Here is a 17,534-nt window from a genome sequence, read left to right on the forward strand (position 1 = left end):
ATGCTTCCTCAATAGTCCAATTTGCCCCTAAAGTAGCTAACACTCTCTGGGTTGCTGGATTGCTATTTTGCAAGGCACACTGCTTCAATAGCGCCCCCTTCATGTAATCTGCCACACCAGCCCGATCTATAGCAGTAGCTGTTCTATCGATAAAATTTCCAAATGATTCTTCCCTTCCTTGCTTAATACCCATATAAGCCGGTAACCCTCCTGGCTCTTTAACCATATCTATTGCAGCACGCACCAACCTCATAGACTCTCTAAGTTTATCAGCTCCCGATATCATCTGTGCCTCTGTACGCAAATATGCCCCTAAGCCCATCAGCTCCTCTACTGTCACCCCATGTAATGGGTCTCCCTGGGCTCGTTGTACAGCAACCGATTCATTTACCAACGCGTGCCAATGGGCATTAAATAATAACTGCTGATGCTGAGTGAATATCAACCGAACTATTCCTCTTAAATCATTAGGACATAAAACCTGAGTATTAAAAAGATAATCTAACATTTGCTTAACAGGTTCACTTTTTACTCCAAACTGACTAACCGTAGAACGTATCTGAATTAACAGCTTCCAATCTAAGGGAGTATATTCTGCTATATTATGCGTAAGGTTCCCCTGTCCATCATACTGTGGTGTGTATGTAACTGGACATGCAAGACTAGAAGCTATTTCCACCGCCTCACCATCCCCCATTTGCATTACTTCTTTCGCCAAAGCAGCCCAAGCTTCCCTCCTCTGTTTAGCCATCTCCCCCCATGGATCACAGTGCGCCCCTGGGATGGGATCTGGCTCTTTAAGGGTGCTATGCTGCTGGCGCTTCGGTGCAGACACCGAGGTTTCGTGTGGGGGGGGCAGTGAGGCAGAGGCTGGCTCGCGTGGGGGAAGCAAGAGCCCCCCCTCCCCCGCTGGAGCTGACAGTGAAACCGGAGCCGACTCAAGCAGAGCCAGCCTGCGGGGGGCAATCCGCCCCCCCGCTGTAGCCGGCTCGGGCGGAGAAATGGACCCTTCCCCCACCGAAGCTGTAACCGGAGCCGGCTCATTGAGGGGTAGCGGCGGAGGCAAGGCTGGCGGCGGAGGCGAAGCTGGCTTGCCCCTACCCCCACCATCCGACCCGCCTGAAGCTGGTGGCGGAGGCAAAGCTGGCTTGCTCCTACCCCCACCATCCGACTCACCCTCCCCCTCTGACAGGAAAGGTGCAGACGGTTCCACTGCGCCTATAGAAAAATCCTCCACACCACTTTGCTGGGGACTCTTAGGCATAAGTACCTTAGTTACAGAAGGTGCCAGGGGATCATCTTCACGACCATACCCTATATTCCTCTTATGAGCTTCTGTCGCCCTTTCTGCTGCCTTTCTCTCAGAGACCTGCTGAAGTAACGTGTTGTACACCACCCGCCATAACTTCCCGAATTTCTTTGCTGACTTATCATCGTCCAGTACTGTATCCCACAATATTTCCCCAAACTTTCTCCACTCTGATAACTCATGAACTGTATGAGGATTAGAAAAGATACCCTTAGCATGGCCATAAGCTAATAACCCTGGAAACTCCTTTTTTAAATCTATCCCTTTTATCCCACGCCGCTCTAAATAGGCGGTAAATAAATCATATGCCGCTTGCCTATCCATACCTATTAATCAGCGCGCGCTGTTGCATCTCTCCAGGCTCCAGCGGACACGTATTGGCTTAAGTCACCGTTGTGAACCTTAAGGGTGCTTCAAATTCCGGCACCGTCCCAGCTGCAGGGACCCAAACCCAACTTCCTCGACCGTGGCGTAATCCCTTTTTCTTTTAATCCGAGAAAAAGGGCAGAGATTCGGTTATGCCCGCATTCTCCACCATTTGTCGGCGGAAGGGAACCAGGACATCAGTTTGATCATCACAGGCTCAATTTTATTGATCAGTACGGCGGGTTAAATACAGTTAATAATGAGCTTCATACATATTGCAAAAGTTGAGCTCAGGATTGGTCAGCTTACATATCAGCACTTACGCCTACTTCTACATTCCTATGGTTCTACTTTTGATACTTTCTACATATTCTTAGGATATATTCAGGACTAATCTCAACTCCCTATCCTCATGTTGCAGCAAGGTCACTGCTGACTCTTCCTTTCAGCTTGCTGACTGCTGACTTTTCTCCTTCAGCTTAACCACTGGCATTATGTCAGTGTGGCCTTTCTCAGCTAACCAATTATTAATAATACTCTCCACACTCCTCCATCATGAGACCAGTGCTGCCCTGCTGGATTTGCTCCTGGAGAAGGGTGTTGCCAGGCCAGAACCAGTAAGCAGCTGGGGCCAGGCTTCAATTCCCCCATGAGTCATGTGGCTTCCCAAGCCACGCCTGCTGGTCCCTGGGAGCCTTTGAGGCCATGGCAGTGCGCTGGCAAGGGAAGCACTTCTCTGGGGACCCTGGAGACATTGCTCCCTCTGGCAGCTTTCCAAGTCACCCCGTGCCTTCTCCAGGTGCCCGCCACGGTGAGGTACATTCACCGTTGCCTCATGGCCAATGATTCTGCTGAGCACAGGCTGGACAAGGCCCTGCTGAATCTCACCAAAGCACACCCAGATGACGTAGTCATGACGCTCCTGCGTGTGGCCCCGTCCTGTGACAGGTATGGCGCCCACCTGCCCACAGGGCTCAGGCCTCCCCAGCCCATCAGCCTGTACTGCCTGGCCCAGGTGTGTGACCAACAGAGAGTTCCAGGGCCCTCTGGCTGCTCCCTTTTCCAGCCCTGGCACGTCAGCCCCTAAGCCTGCTGCCATGCTCCCTTGCCGCCCCTCAGGGCTCTGCCCCCACGAGGCAGGGCTGCCTGGGTGGTGCTGGTGAGGGCCAGTGGGCAGAGGCAGAGTCCATGGTCAGCCCGAGCCCGTTGGGATGCCCAGGCCATGGTGCCGTGTCTGAGACCCGCCCTGAGACAGAGCTCTAACCCCGCAGAGCTGCCATCTCCATGTGGAAGAGCATCATGTGCTCGCCTAGGACTGCAGAGCCAGTGCAGCTGATCCTCCTGGATGTGCTGGGGAGCTGGCCAGAGCATAGCACGTACACCTCCAAAGGGGATGAAACGGCTGTCTTTGCCCTGGTTGTGAGTTTCCGCAACTGGCCTTTGCTGGCCCCAAGCCTGCCTCTCCAGCAGCTCTCCATCGTCCTTCCCCCACTGCATCTCCCTGCCTCAGGCACTGGTCTGAAAAATGGCCTGGGGGCAGCTTCAGGCCCACCAGGCCCCGTGCTCCCCCTGCCAAGGTCTCTCTGGGCCTCTCCCTGCCACGCTCGGGCCCTGCCACACGGACACCTCGGCACTGAGTGCTGTCTTGGGGGGCTTTGTCCTTTGCAGGCAACCGTGGTGATGTGGAAGATCCTCCAGGAGCCCCCTGTCCTACCTGTAGTGGAGCCGTATTTCCCCCATCTATTTGTGCATCTGCTCTTCCAAGTGCTCTTCAGCACAGAAGAGATGCCAGAGGAGGTCAATGCATTCTGGAAGGGATGCCAGGAGGAATACAGCCTTGCCACCAGCCCCAACAGGTGCTCCATCCCACTCCTCCTGTCCCTGCCATGTCCCTGGGCAGGAGCCAGTGTTCCCAGCGTGACCTGGGCTTTGCTCTGCACACAGGTTTGCAGTGCGCACCCTGAAGTCCCTGCTCTGCCGAATGCAGCACCAGGATGTGGTGTTGGCAATGGAACGCAGGTGTGGCTGGGACACGCTGCTGTGCGCTGACACCTACCACTATGCTGTGGGTCTGCTGGCCAGGTGAGACCCCCTTCTCCTCACTGCCTTTTGACAAGCGTGCTCTGTGCCCAGGGATCTCCACACAGTCCCCAAGGTCGTGGGCCAGAAGGCCTTGTCATGGAGGGATGGCCAAGCAGACTGGAAAAGGCTGGGAGAGGAGGGTGCCCACATGGAGCCACCTCCCAATAGCCCAGGGCCCCTAGCAGGATGCTGGGGAAAGACCAGACCTCTGTGAGTCACTCCTGGCAGAGGTTTGTCCCTCTTGCCCACAGTCTTGGTTCCTTTATCTCCTGCCAGGGAGATGTGCTGTGTGTCCATCCCTTTGTGTTCCCGGATCGCTGGCTACCTGCTCCGGCTGCTCAGCACACAGGAGCCACGCTGGGAGCTGCCCACCCTGGCGTTCCTTGTGGAGGTGAGCCTGATGGCCAGCGCTGCCTGGCTGAGCTGCCTCCCAGCTCTCTGCCCTCTCAGAGCCGCAGCTGCCTGGCACGGTGCCCGCGCCCTGTGCTGCTGCCTGGGCCCAGCCCTGTGCTGCTCTGGGCTCCTGCCAGCCAGCTCCCCTGTCACTGCCCTGTGCCTTTCAGGTCCTCAAGTTCCTGGACTTGAATGAACACGAAGCTAACAGAGTACTGAAAATCTTGTCAAGGCAGCTGCAGAGCGAGTGCAGGGAGAGGCGTTGCCTGGCGCTCAGGGCCCTTCTCAAGCTCACTGATGATCCCTCCATGTTTAGAAAGGGGCAGCAGCTGAGCCTGAACTGGGGAATGCAGTCACTTTGGCTTGGCTGGGCTTTGGGTGATGGAGCAGTGGCTCCCAGCTCTCCTGCCTCCCAGTTCAGCTGCTCAAGTGCTTTAGGACAGGCCTTTGGCCTCCAGGCCCTGCGGCAGCAGGATGGCATTACATAAACTTGCATTCTGCACAGACCAAAAACATGCAGAGCCTGACTGAAAGTCTTGTGGAGTTCCTGTGGGATGGAGAGATAGTTATGATGACAGTCATGCTACTCAACTCTATCATCTTGGACAGTGACATGCTGCTGCCCAGCCCCATCACACTGCAGCTGCTTGAGGTGCTCCTGCCACTCTTTGACCACGTAAGGCTCACTGCTCCCAGCCACAGCCACTGGGTGCTGCCCAGACACTTTATGCCCTGTGGATTTACAGGCCTGCGCCAAGCTGAGCTCCGTGCAGCCAATGCTGAGGTGTTTTTTTCTTCCTTCCATACAGGACAATTGGCAGGTACAGCTGATGTCCATACTGCTCTTCCAAACATTGGTGACTCATCCAGAGGAAAAGGCAAAAAAGGCCCTGAAGATACCCCTGCGCAAGAGCCTGCTGCCACTGTTCTTCCACTGCCATGATGAGAATCAGCGGGTGGCACAGGTGAGGACTCGTGGGCTGCTGCTGTCCCCCGGCAGGGGGCTCGGCTGCCTCCTGCCCTGGCGCCTGCCGGACTGCAGCCTCCTCAAGGCCTTGGCACAGGGACGCGGGTGCTGTGTCCTGCACAGTGGAGCCATGTCCATGTCTCTACTGCTCTCCAGGCTTCTCAGGAAACACTGCTTTCTGTGGCCGAGTTCCTGAAGAGGAGGGATCTTGAAAGACTGCTGAAGAACAAGAAGCTGTGGAAGTTCGCTGAGTTCCTGGTAAGGAGGGCCTGCAAGCCCCAGCCAAAGACGGGAGAAGGCCCCTGAGGGCGGCGCTCAGTGTGCATGGCGGGCAGCTGTGCCCCTACCCGCTGCTGCACCCAGAGGCCGTGCGGCCTCTTCTCCAGGCTCCCGTGGGCTCGAGTCGGGTGCCCATGGAGCCCCGGCCCAGGTGGGCTGCGGGCCGGCAGCGCGGCTCCCTGGGCAGCAGCCGGCCCTCTGCCCCCTGCCCTCGGGAGCCCGGCACCGACGGCTGCTGGCCACGCCTCAGGACTGTGCAGGCAGGGAGGCCGGGACTGAGTGCGGGCAGCGCTCGGCCCAGGGGCTGAGCCCACGCCAACCCTGCCCTCCCGCCGCTCTCTCCAGCTGGCAGAGGACAGGAGCAGAGCGGCCGAGCACCTGCGCTGGGCCCTGCGCTATGTGGAGAGCCCACAGGAGCCCCTGCGAGAGGCGGCCATCAGGTTCATGGGTGAGTCCTGAGCCCGGGCTCCCTTCCCGTCCCCGACCCGCCGCAGCTCGGCCCCAGCCCCGGCTGCTGCCCTGGCAGCGCCAGCCAGGCCTGGCGCCGTGGAGCCCTGTCTGGCCCGGTCATTGCTGCTGCCGCCCTCTGGCAGCCGTGCCCTGGGGCGGCAGCGTGTGGCAAGGGCCCGGCTGAGCCCTGCCGGGCCAGCAGTGCCGCTGGCAGGGAGCTGTGCCGCTGGCCACAGTGCCGGCAGTGCCGCTGGCAGGGAGCTGTGCCGCTGGCACCGTGACAGGCTCTGTGTTCACAGGCGTGGCCGCACAGCACCTGAGGGGGAAGAAGGAAGAGCTCCGGCTCATCTGCAACGGTGAGTGAGGGCAGCGAGCTGGCAGCGGGGGCTGCCGGAGGAGCTGCAAGCCCTGCCCCGGCTGCGGAGGGCTCTGCTCCCTGTGCGGACGAGGCGCGGCATGGGCAGAGCACGCAGAGATTTCAGGGCCACCTGGGCGATTCGTGGCCAGAAGCTTCAGGCTGCTCCTGTTGGTCCCTGCTCCCTCCTGGCCATGGCTAGAGCCGACTGGGATGGCCCTGGCAGGGGGCTCTCCTCGGCTCCCCGCAGATCCAGGATCTGACCATGGCTCTGTTCCTTTCTTTTTCAGCCCTTGAACACCTGACAGTGGACACCAGCAGTGCCGTGTCAGATGTGACACTTGAAACATTGTTTGTCCTCCAGGCACTGCAGAGTGAGCGATATTCCGTCTTCCAGAGGCTGCAAGATCAGCTCCGCAGGGCATGGAGGACTCGGCCTCGTCTGTCGGGGCTCGGCTGGCTGCGCTGCTGGAGCTCTGCAGAGAGCTGATCCCAGAGGCTCTGTCTGCTGAGGCCACCTGAGCCAGTGGGAATTTTCTATTTCCTTAAGATTGTTCTTTTTCTTTTCTTCTTTTTGTTTTTTCTTTAGTATATGAATATAGAGTGTGTTATAATACACAGACTCCCAGGAGCTTTCTTTTGCTGCCCAGGGTCTGCAGGGCACAGGGGAAGAGGGGGAAAAGGGTACTTGGGCTCGGCAAGCTGCCCAGGCGTGCACTGGGCAAGGGAAAATGGCCAGAAGCCCCTTGGCCTTTGATGGTTCTGCTGAAGCCTTTGTGCTGCTGGCAGAGCGGGTGGGCAGGGGCTGGGGCTGTGGGGATCCCTGTGAGAGCAGTGCCTGGCGATGGCCACAAGCCCTGTGCCAGGCAGGAAGTGCCATCCGTGTCCTCCTGCCCGTGTGCTGCTGGCTGCCTTGCTGAGGGCTCCCAGGTGCCTCTGGATGGGGCTGCTCTGGAGCTGCTGTGGGGCTGCAGCGCTGCTGCCGGGCAGCTTGGCTGGGCTGGGGCAGAGCCTGAGGGAACAGGGCCAGGAGGGGAAGAGAGGCTGGGAGGCCCTGACAGAACATGGCAGTAGGAAGGCGTGATGGGGCTGTGTGAGGGAGTGGGTGACTGTAACGTTGGCTGTGGTGAGTGAGTTGGAGACAGAGAGAGCACTTACCCCAGTGTTCTTGTGGCAAACAGAGAGCATTCATTCTCAAGCCCTTCCTTCTAAAGGGCCTTTTAAAAACCCAGGCTGGATAATTTCATTGCTCTGATCTCTATGCCTTGTCAGATTCTGGCCAGTGAAATGCTGCAGCCCTGGGAGAGATGTGACTGGGCGAGGCCCCTGGCAGTCAAACCAGGGCTGGTACATTCACACAGCCCTAGCCAGCCTGCACTGTGACACACGGCAACAGAGTGCAAGGCACAGCTCCGGGTGCTCCCCAGGAACCTCAGCTCTGGGAGCACTGTCTGCCCCAAGCTCTGGGGCCTGCAGTGGGAGCCCGGCTGGGCTCTGCCCTGGGGCCATCCTGCAGGGACAGCTAGAAACAGGGCGCATTGCCTTGCCACAAACAGCCAAGCCAGGGCGGCAGGGCAGCTGCTCCAGCCCGGACTGCACTGTTGTGTGCTGTGCTCTGGGACTGGGGCTCCCCACACAGGGCACTGGACTGGTGTGCCACAGGAGACTGAGAAGCTTCAGCTTCAGCTTCAGCTTCAGCCTAACTGAGGGGGGTGCATGGGTTGGGAAGGGTGGGGAGGCTCAAGGGGATTCGCAGAGCTCATCCTGCTGCAAGGATGAGGAAAAGGGAGTGGGAGCTCAGCAGCGAGGAGAGCTGAGGACTGGAGAGTGGCTCTGAATGACACTAAAATCCCACTGGACCTCTGAGACATTGCTGCTCCTCAGCCAGTGACAGGATGAGTCCCTAAACCTGGGGCTCAGCCTTTCTTGGGGTGAGGGGCATTAAGGAAGGCAACAGTGTGATGGACACTGCAATGGGCTAGGAACTCACTGAGGGAAAAGAGGGAGCAGTATGGAAGTAAAAGGCTCGGATGGGAGAGAACTGTTCAAAGAGGGGCTGAGCTACAGCTTCAGGAAGCTGAAAAATGTCATTTGGGGTCATCCCAGATTGATTTAATTTCAGAAATTATTGAACAAGTTTATTTTTTCAGGGGTGTTATGTTTTCCCTTGGAGGTGTACACTTTGCAGACTTGAGCTCTGCTGCCAAAATGCTCAAGCAAGTTTGTGCTGCAGGTCGCACCATTTCTTCTTTGGCTGATTCCAGCCCGGTGCTGAGCTACAGCAGAGCCCTGGCAGAGCCCAGAGCAGCCTCAGCACCCGCAGAGCCTGGCTGCAAGGAGAGAAAGCAGAAAGCGCCCGTCAGCTGAAGGCTCCTGTGCCGTTGTCCCAGCTGCCCGCTGTGCCCAGGCCATGCTGGCTGTGCTCAGAGCGGTGCCCAGAGCTGCCCATCCCTGCTGCCTTTGGCACAGAGCAGGAGGGCAGGACATGTGCCCAGCCTGCAGCCAGCCAGGGCACATCCAGCCCTTGGCAGCTGCAGGATGCTCCTGTTCTCGCTGCCATCTCCCAAAAGCTCTGATCCCACCATGCCAAGCAGACGGGGACCCACCTCATGGCCTCCCCCGCTGGAAGAAAAGCTGCTCCCAAACCATGGCCTCAGCCTTCTCTAAGGGCATGGCCCATCCATGCCACAGCTGCTCCCAAGCACTTCCTGATCCAGACTGGAGGCCACCCAGAATGCTTCCCCTAGAAAAATAAACAACAAATTATTGAAAATAGATTACAGACAAAAAGGGCAAACAAGAAGAAAGGTAAAAAAATCTTATCTCTGCCAGGGCCTTGAGGAAGGCCCAACCCCTGCATGCCAGGGAAAAACCCAGCCATGGGTGAGGGAAGCCCACACTTTCTCTCTTCCCCTCTGCACTGCCCCCCAAAATCACGGTGATCCCAAAGCAAACAAGGGCAGTTGAGCAGCCCAAGCCCTTCCTTGCCTGCACAGCAAAGCAGCCCCAGCACAGGTTCTGGAGTCCCACCTCTGCTCCCACCATGGAGGTTTGTTTGTGTTGGGCTGGCTGCCCCAGCCCCAGCCCCGGGCACGGTGGGTGCTGGGGGCTGTTGGCAGGGCCAGGAGCCCACTCCCATTTCGTACCCACCCCAGCCCATGCCCCAGCCCTGCCAAAAGCAGGTGGGCAGCCGACTGAAGGATCAGCTGCATCCCCCCCAGCAAAGGGGGAGCCTTTGGTTCCCAGCCAGGCTGTGTAATGCACAAATCTGAGAGCATCCCCCTGCATGTGGACTCATCTGCAAATTCGCTGTGGAGCCTGGCTTTGAAGAAGGTGCCACAATCCAAGTCCATCATCTTCAGCGGGCCAGTGGCCAGGTCCAGGAAGAGGTTGTCATCCTTGATGTCATCCTCACTGTCCCCAGCAGCAGCAACCCCACCCGGTACAGCTTCTCCAGGGGCTCCTTCTCCTTCCCTGGGGGCAGACCAGGCTCTCAGGGCTCTGCCCAGGGCCCCATCTGTCAGGGAACCAGGACAAGCAAAACCAGCTGGGATGGCAGCCGCTGGTGCTGGGCAGAGCAGCTCAGCTCCAGCACAAGGGCTGTGTGTTCCCATCCTATGACCCCCGTGCAGTGACACAGGCAGCACAAAAAAGTCTGGGTTCCTTTGCTTCTGATTGCCAAGCCATGTGTGGAGCTGGAACTTACCAGGGCCCTGCATCACAGTGTGCCTGTGGCTCTCTCCCTTCTTCTAGGGCACATGAATATACTGCATCCAAGGATGAAAGAGCAGCTCTTCTAATGAGGGCCTTTCCAAGTCCAGCATGGATAAACACTGCCTGATCAGATCTTGGCACTCTGGGCAGAGAAACCAGAAACCACTGGGCAGTTGGAGAAGGCTCCTGTTGGCTTTGCCCCATTATTCCCATGCCTAGGCTTTACTGGATGTGCCCAGTGCTGGGCCTAAACTTTCCCATCCATTCCCTGTTTCGGAGGAAAGCAGGACATGTGCCACCTCCTCAGCAGCTGCCAGTGCAGGATGCTCAGGAGCCTGGTGCTGTCGCCCAGCACTGGGATTCCCCCCATGCCCAGAGATGAGGATCCACCTTGAGAGAGCCCTTGTGGCAGCAAGAGCTGATGGTCCCAGCTGATGTTCTGGCCCCTCCTGAAAGGGTGCTCCCCGCAGACCATCTGGTGCAGCAGGATGCCCAGGGACCAGATGGTAGCTGGCTTGCCATAGTACCGGCCAAAGCGGGTCCATTCCTGGGGGCTGTATGACAGTGTTCCTATGGAATACAGATGGAGTTCATCAGGGGGATGCTGCTGCTCCCAGAGCCTGGCCCCAGCATCCCTGGCATGTGGGGGCTGCCTCAGCGGCACACAGGGTGATCATTGCCCTCTCACCAGCACCTGTGACTTGTGTACAGACTTGGGGTTGGAAAAGAAGCCACTGGTGTTTCAAGAGGGCAGTGGAAGCCCTGGCAAGGCCTGACCATAACAAGGAAGAACCCACCCAGTGCTGGGAAAAACCATGCTCTCATCCCTCCCTGCCTGCATTGCCCCAAAAAACATTATGAACCCCAACAGACCAGGTGAGTGGAGCAGTCCAAGCCCTTTCTCACCTGCACAGCAAACCAGCTGGGCACAGGTTCTGGTCCCCCCTCTCTGCTACCCCCACCATGGGTGTTTTTGTTGGGCTGGCTGCCCCAGCACCAGTTCTGGGCAGAGTGGGGGGCAAAGGCTGCCAGCAAGGCTGGAAGATGGCTACCCACTCAGCCCTGAGTTTCAAAAGAAACTCAGCTGAAGACTCACTGCCACGAAGGGCTGCAAAAGAGAGAATCCCTGCTGCCACAGCCAGCTTGGGCTGGGAGATGTTGGGTCATGAGATGCTGGGCCCAGGAATCCTGCGTGGGCTCACCTGCAAAGTGAGTGTAGACTGTGTCTTGCAGGTAGGTGCCACAGCCAAAGTCAATCAATTTGGCCTGCCCAGTGTCCAGGTCAACCAGGATGTTCCCTGGTTTGATGTTGCGGTGCAGGACCCCACAGCTGGTGCAGTGCCGCACGGCCTCCAGCACCTGGCGGAACAGCTCCCGCGCCTCCTCCTCGGGCAGGAACCGCCGTGCCCGAATGAAACGATGCAGGTCCTGACGCCGCTCTGGCCGCTCCAGCACCATCAAGATGTCCTTGGGGAGCTCAAGCCACTCCAGCAGCTGGACCACACCAGGGAAGCCAGTGGACACCTTGGCCAGCAGCACGATCTCCAGCGGGGCCGTCGGGCTGCGGGAGGAGCACGATGCCGTCAGTGGGGCTGATGCTGTGCCGGGGCTCATGAAGCCCTCAGCCAGCCCGGGATGCTCTGCGCCCTGCGCTGGCCCCACGCCCGCACTCCCTCAAGGCGTCCTGGCGGCTCCCATCCTGCCGGGCGCTGGCTCATCCCCGGCCGGCAGCCCCGGCTGCTGCCGCTGGCCCCGCTCACTCACCAGCTCGCCCCAGTGCAGGACGCGGTTCCGTGGCACCCTTTTGATGGCCACCTGCAAGTCAAGGGGAGCAGCGGGCTCAGCTCGCCGCCTTCCCGTCCCAGCCCCATTCTCTGCCCTCCTCCTCCTCCTCCTCCGCCCCCTCCTCCCCGTCCGCCGCTCACCAGGGCGCCGTCCGAGAGCCGCATGGCCGCGAAGAAGCTGCCGAAGCCGCCGCGCCCCAGCAGCGAACTCAGCCTGTACTGCTCCTTCAGGCCCGGCTGCGTCTTCCCTGCGGGCGGGACGCGGCTGTCAGCGCTCGGCCCGGGGCCAGCCAGGGCCCCCGAGCGCCCTTCACCCGCCCCGGGCCGGCCATGCCCAGGCGTTCGCTCCTCGGAACGCGGCACGGGAGGCTCGGGGCCGGCGGCCGCGTTGCCGAGCGGCGGAGCTCGCTCTGGGGAAGCCGCAGCGGAGGCGGCGGGAGCGGCCGCGCCGCGTGTGTGCTCCGCTGGCCCCGGGAGGAGCCGGGGCCGGGGCCGGGGCCGGGGTCGGGACTGGACCCTGCCTTGCGGCCGGGCTCGGGCAGGCGGAGGAAAAGGGGGGCGATGCCGCCCCAACCCCAGGCACTGATGCCCGCCCAGCAGCGCCACCACCAGAACGGCCAGAGCCGGGCGGAGGCGAGACCGCGGCGGGACGGCCGGGGCCGGGCACGGGGCAGCCCCGCCCGGGGCCGGGGGCGGGCCGGGGGCATGGCCCGGCCCGGCGGGGGAGAGGGAGGCAGGGAGAGGAGAAGGACGCCGGGAAACGGACACCAAGAGAAGGGTGCCCGACAGCGGGAAAGGGAGAGAGAGAGAAAGGAAGAGAGTGTTGTAGAATATCTGCTTTTTCTGCTGCCGCTGCTGCCGCTGCCGCTGCTCCAACTGAGGCACCGGGGCCGTTCGTCCCCTTGCCCGTTCCCCGCTCGCCCCACGAGCCCCACGTACGAGCCCCGCGTGCCCCGGAGACAGCCCCTCCGTCTGCCCAAACACGGGAACTTTGCAGCCTTGAGCCCGGATGCAGAGCCCTGACTCCTGCACACTGGCACTCCCCTCGCTTGCTGCTGGGCATTGTCCTTGCTGAGGGTCAAACACTGTCGGGCCACCTTCCCTTGGGGTAGGATTCCTACCTGACCCCAGCACGGCACTTATATTTCCAATGTTGCCTTCCAGTAAAAACAGGGGAAGGAAAACTGTTTGTGGCTCATTTTAGAGTGTCTAAAAATCACCAAGTCACCGATCTTAGAGGTGCAGTGCATCTGGAATTACTGGGATGGAGAAGTAGTGCCACATGGAAAAGGAGAGCATAAAAATAAATAGATGAAAATATCTTGGACTGTTTCTTTAATTTTCATTTCACTTCTGGAAAGCAGTTTCAGTTTTCCAGGAATCTTCTCCTGTCTTCTCAAGAACCTCTCCTTGAGAACAAGGTCAAGCTTCTGTCACAAGATTTGCCATCAGCTGCAGCTTCTCTTGCTTTCCACACTGCGCAGGGTGTGCAGCACGACTTTTACAGCAAAGCAGGACAAATGTTTGGAGAGCTTTACATGTCCTTTCTTTTCCTGCTGGACTGGGGAGTTGAGCAACTGGTGAAGTTTTCATTGTGACTGTTTGTGCTGGTTTCGGGCAAATTTTTGGAGGAAACCTCCAAAAGGGGTCCATCTAGGAAGCAAGTTCCAGCAGCCCATCCCCCTACTACTTGAGGAAAAGACTTCCCTCGAGAGTGGGTTTAAACAGTTCCAAGAAAAAGCAAAGTCACAGTCCAAGGAACTTCTCTGCCTAAGCTAGCTAAAACCAAATTACTAGACCTGGGCTGTGAAGGCATCGGGAAATTTCCAAATCTGGGTTCCTGTGTAGCAAACACAAGGCGTGGGCAGTGCCAGACACAGTAGCATGAAATTGCTGGGTTTGAGATTTCTGTGCCAGCAAATTTCTGCACTTGGGCTGTGTCAGAATAGGGAAATTTCCCAATCTGGACACTGGCAGTGCCAGCAAACAGCTCATTTCAGGCTCCAGGCTCCAGGAAGGACTGGATCTGGACTCCTTCCTCTTTTCCTTCCTTCCTTCTTTCCTTCTTTCCTGGGGTCCTGCTGCCAGCAAACTCTAGACTGGAGGGTGCTGGCAAGGGGAAATTGCCAGGTTTTAGCTTCCTTTGCCAGTAAATTGCTGCACTTGGGCTGTGCCAGAACAGGGAAATTTCCAGATCTGGGCACTGGCAGTGCCAGCAAACACCAGTGAAACCTTCTGGTCCTCGTCTGCACTGTTGACCAGTGGTTTCCCTGAGAACCAGCTCTGGCAACCTTACAGAAAGAGACTGCTTTTATCTGGTGCTCTGGAAACAGAATTTTAATGCAGGCAAACACAACAAACAGGACGGCGTGCACAGTACAGAGAGAGAAGCAGAAAGAAGCCTGGGTCCAGGGTATAGCAGGGATATTTATACATTTATATAATATAATTTAATGTGGGGAGGGGTTAAGGTGGGATCTGAGGGAAGGATCCAAGAGGAAGGAACAATTAAGAATATTACAATTTTTGCAGTCTAAACCAATGGTAGCTAAGAGAGCTTAGAACTTTCTAGCAACAATCTGCATAACTGAACAAGAGGATTATGGGTGGGAACTCCTGCTGACCCCAACTAAAGAGAGTTTTCCCATGGCCTTAAGCCGAGGTCTCCCTCTTCTTTTAAATCAACCCAAACACACCAGATCTGGGCAGTGCTGTGCTTTGGCTTTCTTTGCCAGACAATTCCTGCATTTGGGTTGTGCTGGCACAGGGAAATTGCCAGATGTGGGCACTGGCGGTGACAGCTAACCGCAGATCTGGGTAGTACCGGTGCTATCACCAGAAAATTGCCGGGTTTTGTCTTTCTGTGCCAGGAAACTGCTGGACTTGGGCTGTGCTACCACTGGGAAACTGCTGGATATGAGCACTGGCAGTGCAAGCAAACACCAGATCTGGGTGGGGCCAGCACCAGGTATTTGCAAGGTCTTGGCTTTCTTTGCCAGAAAATTACTAGACTCAGGCTGTACTGGCACCGGGAAATTCCCGGATCTGGGCACTGGTGGTGCCAGCAAACACTGGATCTTGGCATTGCCAATGATGGTAGCAGGGAATTGCCAGATTTTGGCTTTCTTTGCCAGAAAATTTCTGGTCTTGGCTCTGCCACAACAGGGAAATATTCAGATCTGAGCACTGGCAGTGGTAGCAAACACCAGGTCTGAGCACCTGTATTGGCATCAGGACATTGCCAGATTTTGGCTTTCTGTGCCAGCAAATTGCTGGACTTGGGCTGTGTCAGCCCTGGAAAATTTCCGGATCTGGGCGCTTGTGCAGCAAACACCAGGTCTGGGTGGTGTGTCGTAGTGTGTTTTTGTACTTTATAATATTTTGTAATAGTTTTGTTTTTGAATCCCCGTATTTTTCCCACATGGTTCATCCCAGATGGTACCCCCCTCCCTTTACCTGTGTAATCCCTTTCCCTTGCTGAGATCATCCCCAAATCCCCACCCTGGCTCTGTCAATCACACAGCATCCCATCCCCTCCATCTAGAAGCTTTGGTCCAGGATGTCGAGTGATTAGCCAGAGGCCAGGGGTCAGCACCCCAAGCCTTGCCCTATATGCTGTCCTAAATGTCCATCCCCCAGTACCCATCCCTTAGGGTCACTTATTGGTTAGTAAAATGTTATCTACTTTTGGTTTCCACCTCCCTTTAAATGTAACCTTGGCACATCTCCCAGGGCTCTCAGCAGGAGCCCCCTGAGGTCTAGGGGCTTCTTTGGGACTCCTAGAATAAAACCTGGGATTAACCCCTGCTAAGAGTCAGCCCTTTATCTTGTACCCATGTCTCTGGTGTCTCTCCTGCTGCAAAGATGACCACGTGTCCTCCATACCCTCGGGGCTTGGGAGAGCGTCTCCCCGCTGTCGGCCGTGTCGGGGTTGCCCCCTGGTGTCTGCCAACTTGGGACTGGCTGAGGCTTCCTGAGAGGCTCCCAGAGGGACAGAGACACTGCCCATATAGGTAAACTGAATGGCCCTGGGATTTTGGAGGTAATTACAAATTGGCCTGAAGGTGAAAATTTTGGTGTCACAGATGAAGAACAAGACTAGCAACATGGACTGAAGAAGCTCCTCCATATAACCAAGTTTTCCCAGAGGAAACACGCTACGGTCTTTTCACTGATGGTTCCTGTCCAATCGTAGGGATGAACCGGAAGTGGAAGCAGCCGTATGGAGCCCCACACGACAGGTTGCACAAGCTACCGAAGGAGAAGGTGGATCAAGCCAACTTGCAGAATTCAAAGCTGTTTAACTAGCCCTGGACATTGCAGAATGAGAGAGGGTAGCTCTACCTTTACACTGATTCATGGATGGTAGCCAATGCTCTGTGGGGATGGCTGGAGAGGTGGAGATGCTAACTGGTAGCGTAGAGGAAAACTAATTTGGGCTGCTGATGAGTGGAAAGACATTGCTACCAGGGTAGGGAGGCTACCTGTGAAAGTCTGCCATGTAGACGCCCATGTACCCAAGAGTAGGGCCAATGAGGAGCACCAAAACAATGAGTAGGTAGACCAAGCTGCAAAGATAGGGGTGTCCAAAATAGACCTAGATTGGGAACACAAGGGAGAGGTATTCCTAGCTCAATGGGCCCACGATGCCTCAGGCCATCAGGGCAGAGATGCCATCTCTAAGTGGGCACAAGACCGAGGGGTGGATTTAACCATGGACAGTATTGCTCAGGTTATCCATGACTGTGAGACATGTGCTGCCATCAAGCAGGCTGAGCGAGTGAAGCCCCTGTGGTATGGTGGGCAGTGGTCCAAGTACAAGTATGGGGAGGCCTGGCAGATTGACTACATCACACTGCCCCAGACATGCCAAGGCAAGCGCTACGTGCTGACCATGGTGGAAGCCACCACTGGATGGTTGGAAACCTACCCTGTGCCTCATGCTACGGCCGGGAACACCATCGTGGGCCTTGAAAAGCAAGTCCTGTGGAGACGTGGTACCCCTGAGATAATTGAGTCAGACAATGGTTGTCATTTCAAGACCAGCCTTATGAACACCTGGGCTAGGGAACATGGCATTGAGTGGGTGTACCATATCCCCTACCATCTAGCAGCTGCAGGAAAAGTGGAGAGGTATAATGGACTACTAAAAACCCACTTGAAAGCTTTGGTTGGGGGATCTTTCAAAAATTGGGAGCAGCATTTAGCAAAGGCCACCTGGTTAGTTACCTGCCAAAGTTCCACCAACTGAGCTGGTCCTGCCCAGTCTGAGTCCCTGAATGTAATAGATGGAGATAAAGTCCCAGTGGTACATGTCAGAGGTTTGTTAGGGAAGACTTTGTGTATCAATTCTGCCTCGAGTACAGACAAACCCATTCTTGGGGTTGTCTTTGCTCAAGGACCAGGTTGCACATGGTGGATAATGCAAAGAGATGGAACAACACGATGTGTACCTCAGGGAGATCTGATTGTGGGGTGAGAATGATATGCAATATCACTGTTCATTGGATGTTACTGCCATTGTCTGTACCTTAAACCATACAGACATGAGATAGAAGGAAATGTGTAAGTGTTGAAGGTCTGAACAAGTGATCGATGGAGCTTTGAGTGAATAAGGTGAAAGGGGGAATCCTGCAGCTCTGTAATATAGGGCCTGGATTCAGAGGTCCAGTATGGGGATGTGATGAGGGCATGATGGGTATTGCTTGCAAGTTTTAGGGGAACAGATGGAAATTTTGTTTGAATAATGCATGATGTGTGGTAGTATGCTGATGATATGGGGATAAGGGGTGGAATGTCCTAGGGTGATGTTATGATGCTTGTATCCCCATTTAT

General features: G+C 56.7%; 1 protein-coding gene across 1 annotated transcript; it reads right to left on the reverse strand.

The window, feature by feature from the left end:
• Window positions 1–9,950: 9,950 nt before the first annotated feature.
• LOC131096393 (serine/threonine-protein kinase pim-1-like) lies at window positions 9,951–16,641 on the reverse strand. Its single transcript, XM_058044733.1, has 9 exons — window positions 16,630–16,641; window positions 16,184–16,296; window positions 15,585–15,672; window positions 12,240–12,412; window positions 11,841–12,204; window positions 11,672–11,730; window positions 11,118–11,476; window positions 10,306–10,485; window positions 9,951–10,057 (listed from the first exon to the last, which is right to left on the reverse strand). The coding sequence occupies exons 1-9, from the start codon at window positions 16,639–16,641 to the stop codon at window positions 9,951–9,953; spliced, it is 1,455 nt and encodes a 484-aa protein (XP_057900716.1).
• Between the last annotated feature and the right edge of the window lie 893 nt (window positions 16,642–17,534).

Source organism: Melospiza georgiana, unplaced genomic scaffold (assembly GCF_028018845.1).
Source record: "Melospiza georgiana isolate bMelGeo1 unplaced genomic scaffold, bMelGeo1.pri scaffold_29, whole genome shotgun sequence".
Lineage (NCBI taxonomy): Eukaryota > Metazoa > Chordata > Aves > Passeriformes > Passerellidae > Melospiza > Melospiza georgiana.